The 8,287-nt window shown below is 39.0% G+C and overlaps 1 protein-coding gene across 1 annotated transcript in view; it reads left to right on the top strand.

Annotated features, from left to right (window-relative positions):
- Positions 1-8,287, top strand: part of DNAH14 (dynein, axonemal, heavy chain 14) — a 641,625-nt gene that overhangs the window by 575,323 nt on the left and 58,015 nt on the right. The window contains 2 exon segments of the mRNA XM_006871162.1: positions 2,093-2,195; positions 7,121-7,348. Coding sequence (XP_006871224.1) covers positions 2,093-2,195; positions 7,121-7,348 — 331 coding nt within the window.

The raw sequence follows: 8,287 nt of genomic DNA, 5'->3' as shown, positions 1-8,287 counted from the left end.
ATATATTTATATTTATATTTATTTATATATATATATATATTTATATATATATTTATATATATATGTATATATACATATATATATATATTGTACACCTCCATGTACATTTGTGAGAAATAACTGTTGGGGTGATCCATCTTCAGAATCAAAGAAATCTTGGCGGTAGAAGGTTGGCATGACAAAAGGGAACTCTCATGAGACAAAGAGACTACTAGTTTGACCTGCTTGTTGTTGTTGTGTGCTAAATACCATGGAATCGGTTCCAACTCATAGTGACCCTACACAGGGTTTCCTAGCCTGCAAATCTTTACAGGAGCAGAAAGCTTCATCTTTCTCCCCCGGAACAGCTGATAGTTTCGAACTACTGACCTTGAGATTAGCATCCCGACTATATTGGTAACCGATATGCTAGTTTGACCTGCTAGAGTCTTAAAATAAGAATACACTCATCAAAGAAGTAGGAGAAGTTCATGGGAAAGGGGTGAAACTAACTTTAAATGAAAATGCTCCCTGTAGGGATTAGTAGGAATCCTGGTGTGGCACTGTGGGTTAATGCTCCAGACTGCAAAGCCAACTGGACTGCAAGGTCCGCAGTTCAAACTCACTAGCCACTCCTCAGAAACCCTGTACAGAGTCGCTATGGGTCAGAACTGACTCAACGGCACTTCACAACAACAACAAGGGATTAGTAGGCACCATTCCGGGAAAGATTGTAAACTCCAAAGTACCCAGTAAAGGGGAAATGCAGGAGGAACTTTTTCTGAGTTAGGTTAATAAAACTCTGTCAAATGGCCATGCCGTGCATCTGCCTGTGTCTACTGGATCAAGCACTCTATTTTGCATAATTGAATAAAGAACACCTCACTCTCGCTAAAATGAGTACAGATTGGATTACTTGAGCGTTTGTCAGTACAGGCAATGTTTCTCACACCATTAGTTCACAATATTTCTCTCTATTCACTTTAGCTCTTTTTCTTTCTTTCTTTTTTTAAATACTCAGGCATATGTAATAATTTACACCTCCAAAGGGCACATTCTGCAAGTCTGCCTCCTGGCCACCAACTCTTAGTCCCTCTCTTCCCATGAATCCAGAGTCCTCAGCTGCTCCCTCTCTCCATGTCCCCATCTCTACCTCCATCTCTGGTGTCACTGCTTCTTCTCTGGATAAGGTCTCACATTCTGCTTATGCTCTTCTCCCTTGATGTGAACAGGAAAAGGTAAAAACATTCACGGCCCTCTCTGCCCAGGAGACAAGCTAAAATCTTAATCAGGTTACTAAATTGAACCAATCCTCTCTGCACAGGAGTCAAACTAGAATGTTAATCAGGTTACTGAGCGGAACCAATCCTCTGGCTCCCTCCTGTGTTCAAACAGGTCTGCAAGCTAACCACTCCCCTATTCTGACCATGTATAAGAGTACGCTGCCCTATATTCGGGGCTCAGAGAAAATAGCTCCTGGAGAAATTAGCTCCTCTGAGCCAGCCAGCTTAATGAAATCTGAAACTCTGCTTCACCTCTCCGAGTGGCCTCGGTTTCTTTGATGACGGATCAAGAGCTGCTATGACACTCTCGAATCTAAAACTGCAGTAACAGATGACCTTAGGGTGCTTTGTTTCTGAACTGTAAAATTAACCACTCCCCATTTTTGTTACAAAACTTCTACTTTTACAATTGTGACAGTCATAATTAGTCATGATAACAATTACTACTGAATCAAAAGAATCTTATTCCCATCTCTTTTCACCAGACCCATCTAGACAAGATGAAAACTATTCAATCGGGACTCTTTCTTTCCCCACACACTCTTAAACTAAACTCCCCCTTGAAACCTTGTAAGTCAGTTGGTTGGGAGTTTTTTGCAGTGAGAATTTATTTCTTTTGCACTTATGGGAGGAAAAGCTATTTTTTAAAACTGGGAGTCAATGAGTCAAATTCTTTTGCCACAAGAAGCTGTTATAGTAGTCTGATAAGATTACTGATTACTATAATGATTTGTAGGGAAGGTCATGTTAATTGTTGAAATACTATCACTCTGATTAAAAAAAAAGTCAGTGTTTCATTTTTTCACATTTAAATTTTCTTCTTTTTGCAGATTTAATCATCCAGATGTGACAATAGACCCAGAGTTTAGGCTATGGTTAAGCTCAAAATCAGACAGTTCTTTCCCAATTCCGATTCTTCAAAAGAGTTTAAAGGTAAGTACAAAGTATAACAGATTTCAATATGAACTAGGAACCCCTTTTTAAATGTTAAACTTGAAATCAGCATTCTGAATTGAAAAAAGAGTGATAATTTTGGTATGCCAAATGTCTGCTCTTAGCCCTATATTGTTGTTATTAAGTGTAGTGGAGTTGGTTCTGGCCCATAGCAACCCTGTATAGGGTTTCTGAGGAGCAGCTGGTGAACTTGAATCACCGGCCTTGAGGTTCAAACCAACTTTGCAGCCTAGCGCATTAACCCACAGTGCCACCCCAGGACTCCTAGCCCTATATTAGAAACCAGAGGAGATGCTTAAGAACTAGAAAATAAGATTCCTGTTTTCAAGTAATGCAACTTAGATATTTGTTTTTTTCATACCCCAGGGTATTAGGCTTCCAATTGTTATAAGCCATAATATTTATAATTTACGTCTTTTTCCTATGATTTGTTTCTCTAGCTTTTTTCTGTTTCTGATACTCTTAACCGTGTATGTCATAGTTACTTAATTCTCTGAAGAGGGTCTGGCAGATATCAAGTTGAAACTATTGACTAAAAGGTCCTACTTCAGGATTATCTGTGCTAGCCATTCATATCCACAGCTGAGGTTGAATAAATCCTAGGCTTGGTCCGCTCTACTAAACAAGGAACTAGTTAACCAGAAGGTCAGAGAGAACTGACTAATGGTGCAGGTGGAGTGTTGTGCCAGACACAGGAGCAGAGCCATTGTTCCAAGTTTGACAGAATTGGGATGGAGAGGACCACTTTCCTGATACTGTCCTAACCCACCCTGAGGATGAACTGCTTCTCCACAGCTTTTCCCATTCTCATGAGTAGGCATTTATCCAAGTGAACAGTGGTTAAGGAGCTCTGGTAGTGTAGTGGTTATGAATCGGGCTTCTAATCTCAAGATGGCAGTTCGAAACTACCAGCCATTCCACGGGAGAAAGATGAGGCGTTCTGCTCCCGTAAAGATTTACAGCCTCAGAAACCCTGTGTATGGTCACTATAAGGTGGAACCGACTCCACGGTACTTAACAACAACAATAGTCCTTGTAATTCTCACCAAGTAAACAGTAGTAAACTGTTTGCCAGCAACCCCACTTGTGGGAAAAACAGAACACCAATTGAAGAAATCCACAACTCTTTATCTGAGACTCAATTATGGCAGATAAATTCTAGCAGATATGATCTCAACAGCCTTTTTTTACTCTTGGTCAGAATTGAGGGTGTAGAAGGTAGCGGTGGTGGGGACAGAAAACGTGGGTGACAGAGAGGCATAGAGCTTAATGGTACATGTTATCTTAAGTAGGTTTATTATTCTAAGTCCACGTTAAATCTCCATCTGTGTTGTTGATGTTGTTAAGTGCCATTTAGTCAGTTCTAATCCATAGTGACCCTGTACAGGTTTTCCAAGGAGCAGCTAGCAAGCTTGAACCACCAACCTTGTGGTCCAAATTGACTTTACAGTCCAGTGCATTGACCCACAGCGCCACAACAGGTTTCCCTCCATCAGTGTAAGCATTTATTTTTAAACATTTTGTTATGATGTTGAGTGAAGATTTACAAAGAAGATCATCAGTTTTACATTCAATAAATGTTTCATCTCAGTGATTATAATTCCCTCAATATAATATCCCCTAGCCTACTTCTTCCCTGTTTTTTGTTCTCATTCTGCCTTCTGTCCTATCCTTCTGAACTTTGTCCTTAGGTAAATGCTGCACTTTTGATCTCAAATGACTGACCATTCTACTATGGTATGCAAACCTCACTAGTGTTGTTGACCCTTCCCCCACTACATACCTATCTATATATTGGCTGAAAATTGAGCCACAGATATGAGTTCAGTTCCAAAACTGAAGGGTAACACTATATTCTCTGGGTTCTATCAGCCTCTGACCAATAAACCTGATAATTTTTTATTTTGAGTTTTGTTCTACATTTTCTCCCACTCTATCCAGAACCTTCTAATATGGATCCCTTTCAGAACAGTTGGTAGTGTTAGCCAGACACCACCTAGTTCTCCTGGTCTCAGGGTTGTGGAGACTATTGTTCATATGGTTCATTAGTTCAATTTCCCAGAAATTTTCATCATTCCTTCTTACTATGCACCCTAGATGGCCACTCAGGACCTTTAAGATCCCAGTCACTACTCACCAAAATGAGACGTAGAGCATTGTCTTTGTTTACTGTGTTATGTCAGTTGACCATGGTGTCCCCTGAGACTATAGTCCTGGAGCCCCTAAGTCCAGAGACTCATTCCCTCAAGGTGTTCGGTAATATTTAAGATGTTTTCATAACTTTGCCCCATGTGTGCTCTACCACATTAACGGACATGTTTGCTGCAAAAGTAAATACTCATATACGAATATGCGCTGTCAAATCTTTATTCATTTATGGGTATATTCTCACTCTCCCGCCCACACCCATTCAGCCTACATGTCTATCCATGCATCTACTCATAGATCTCCATTACTGCAGGATTGTGTATAAAATAGTGTTTACTCCTGAGACCTTTAATTCAGGTTAAGCATTTTTAACATAGCTATAATCAGGGCATACATACAACTTTATGAAATTTTCACATCTAATTGTCTATATGGAGCCTTGGTGGCATTTTAAGATTAGCATTGGTATGCTAACCACAAAGTCAGCAATTCAAACCCAACAACTGCTACGCAGGAGCAAGATGAGGTTTTGTGTGCCTGTAAAGATTAGCCTGGGAAGCCCTATACAGGGTTGCTATGAGTTGTAGTCAACTCGATAGAAGTGGTTTTGATGTTGGTTTGGTAATCTTTTATGCAGACAGAGAAAATAGCTTTCATAATAAATAGGAAATAGCATCTCTGGTAGCATAGTGGTTACTAATCGGGCTGCTAACCTCAGGGTCAGCAGTTCAAAACTACCAGCTGTCCCGTGGGAGAAAAATGAGGCTTTCTGCTCCCATAAAGATTTACAGCCTCAGAAACCCTGTACAGGGTCGCTCTGAATTGGAACCAACTCCACGGCACATACCAACAACAACAAATAATAATAAGGAAATCACTAACACTCTATAAAAGGGGAAAGAAAAAAAAAAGACAAAGAGTACAAGAGTTCAGATCGCATATGAAGAAAAAAAAATCAGCCTCTAGATATCAAAAAATGCAAATCAAAACAATAGAATACTTTTGCTAACCCATCAAATTGACAATGGTTGCTTTAAAAACAGTTATGCTATAGTTATTGCTGTAACGTAGCCATTGTAGCATAATGTTGACAAGGCAAAATAGTTCTGGAAAGTAATTTTGCAATATACAAGGGTAACTCAAAAAGCATTGCTACAAGATGATAGAAACTTTATTAAACACAGTATCAAAATGTGAAGCTATTGTCTATTTACATAGCTTCCATCTAGATCTGTACACTTCTGAAGGCATTGTCTCCATCTCTCTGAACTTTCCCTAGAGGAATTCCCCACACTTCGATTTACACCTTGTCCAAGCAGCAGTTTTGGCATCCTCAAGGGACTCAAATTGTGTTCCTTTAAATATGTGTTGAGTTTGGAGAACAAAAAGAAGTCTGAAGGGACAATATCCAAATTATAGAATGGATGAGGTGTAAGGGTTCCCAACATAATTTTCATAGGGCAGTCTTTGCTACTCTTGAAGAGTAAGCAGGTGCTCTGTCGTAATGGGAAAAAATTCCTCAGGGCAGCTTTCCTGGTCTTTTTCTCACTAATGCAATTTCAACTTTCTTAAAACTTATTGATAATAACCCACATGATCAGCCTGTGTTCTTCAAAATAATTTACCAAGATGACCTCTTTGGAACCCAAATAACTGCCATAACCTCTGAGCTGGCCTCTTTGACTCTGAATTTAACTGACCCAACAGATCACCTCAGAAGGCACTGTTTTGGTTGGAAGTGTTTTTTGAAGGCACCTTAATAAAACCAAGACAAGTGTATTTTTACTGAGCGAATTTGTCTGCAGCCATCCACTGGTCATAGAGACATATAACCATGTTTTGTTTGGAATAAACCTAAGAATATATGAACTGGAACCCTCACAGCAATGTGGTTTTGATCTAGCAGATATTCTTTATTGTCAAACTTTCCAAACTGCTGTGCTTCCAGAACCCTATATTCTTGTTAAGTGCCAACTTATAGAGTCAGTTCGAACTCATAGAGACCCCATATGAGATTTCCAAGAAGCAACTGGTAGGTTTGAACCACCAATTTATGGTTAGCAGTCCAGTGCTTATTCAACAGTGTAGAGCTAGTAGATTGAATAGATAGCTGCTATCACGTGATGTTTATTTGGACTCATGGAAACCTTATGTATGATCGAAAGAAACTTCTAATGCCCAGTCACGCATCATCCTCACAATCACCAGCATGTTTGAGTGTGTGGCTCTTCTCTCACCTAGAGTCTCCCCATCTTGCTGGCCCCTCTACTGCACCAAACATGGTATCCTCCTCCAGTGATTGATCCTTCCTGATGGCCTGTCCAAAGTCAGCCAGTCAGACAAGGTTCTGGTATGAGCCATAAAGTTTCCATTGACCACTTTTGGGAAGTAGATCACTAGGCCTTTCTTCATAGTCTGTCATAGTCTGAAAGTTCCACTGAAACTTGTCCACCATGGATGATCCTGATGACATTTGAAAGATAAGTATCTGGTAAGATAAACTGAAAGACAGGGTTGATGGAATAGGTTTAGTTCTCTTTACAATGTTATGTTCTCATCTTAAAATATGAATTGAAACAACAACAAAAGCAAATCCAGCACAATCTTTTTATAAAGGTTGTCAAATGGGGAAAAAAGAACAAAATGTTTGATTTGCCTCTAAACCTTCAAAACAGTTACATTCACAGCTGGTTCTCTAGCAGTGCTATACAAAGATTAGCCCTCACATGTTGTTTTCACTCACCTCTTTTGTGAAGGTTGCAGTGGACTATCCCCAGGGATTGAAAAGTAATTTACTTCAGACGTTTGGACATAGTGGGAGTGGAGAAGTAACAGAAGAGATATTTGAAAATCCTGATTGTGGACCATGGTGGAAAAAAATTTTATTCAGCCTATGTTTTTTCAATGCTGTGATCAATGAAAGAAAAAATTATGGAATATTAGGCTGGAGTCTTCCTTATGAATTTAACGCTTCAGACTTAGAAGTAAGTAACAACAAATACTGATAAGAAACAAACTGAGAAGCCAGCTATGTGTGGGCACAAACACCATTGAGGTTTTGCATGTTGTTAAGAAAAGGGAGTCTGTAACAAGGTAACAAATACTAGTGTTTGAAAGCATGGGCTTTGAAGCCAGATCTCCAAGAATCAAACTGCTCTGCCACTGACAGCCGTACTATTGGGCAAGCTAATTAACCTCTCTGAATCTATTTCCTTGGTTCAAACAGTGGGGTCTAGTCTACCTGAAAGGGTCATTTGAAAATACAAAGTAATTACCAAAAGTAAAGAACTTAGAACATTGCCTGGCACATAATAATCATGATAAAGGTGTTTGTCATGGTTACTTTTTCATTTAAAGCAAGAAAGATTATTCTGACCCATTGTGGGGAAAGGAGGAATTTAACTTGAGTTAAATTCTAAACTTAAGTTAAGAATAAGCTTAAGAGTTAAATTCTAAATTTAAGTTTAGAATAAATTTAACAAGAGTTTCTTGCCAACAATAAAAACTTAAGGGAAAAAAAAAAGAGTTATTGTCAAAGTGTCTACAGTGGTAGCGATTGTAACAGCACCTGCTTGAATTGTATGGTGGTGGTGGTTTTGGTGGTGTGCTGTAGAGTCAGTTCCAATTCATAACGACCCTGTGTAGGGTTTCTAAGGCTGTAAATCTTTATAGGAGTAGAAAGTCTCATCTTTCTTATGCAGAGCAACTAGAGCACCTATTGTATAATTCCACTTATGAAAAATATCTATAATAAGAAAATCCATGAAGACAGACATTAGATTTGTGGTTGTGAGGGCCTAGAGTCAGAAAATGAGAAAAACTACTGAATGGGTTTAGGCTTTCCTTTTAGAGAAAAATTATGGAACTAGATGGTGGTATTGGCTGCACAATATTTTGAATATACTTAATGTCATTGAATTGGA

The sequence above is a fragment of the Chrysochloris asiatica genome, unplaced genomic scaffold, assembly GCF_000296735.1.
Source record: "Chrysochloris asiatica unplaced genomic scaffold, ChrAsi1.0 scaffold00161, whole genome shotgun sequence".
In the NCBI taxonomy this organism is placed as follows: Eukaryota; Metazoa; Chordata; class Mammalia; order Afrosoricida; family Chrysochloridae; genus Chrysochloris; species Chrysochloris asiatica.
Note: the sequence above shows the minus strand (reverse complement) of the source record. Positions and strands in the feature narration are given on the sequence as shown.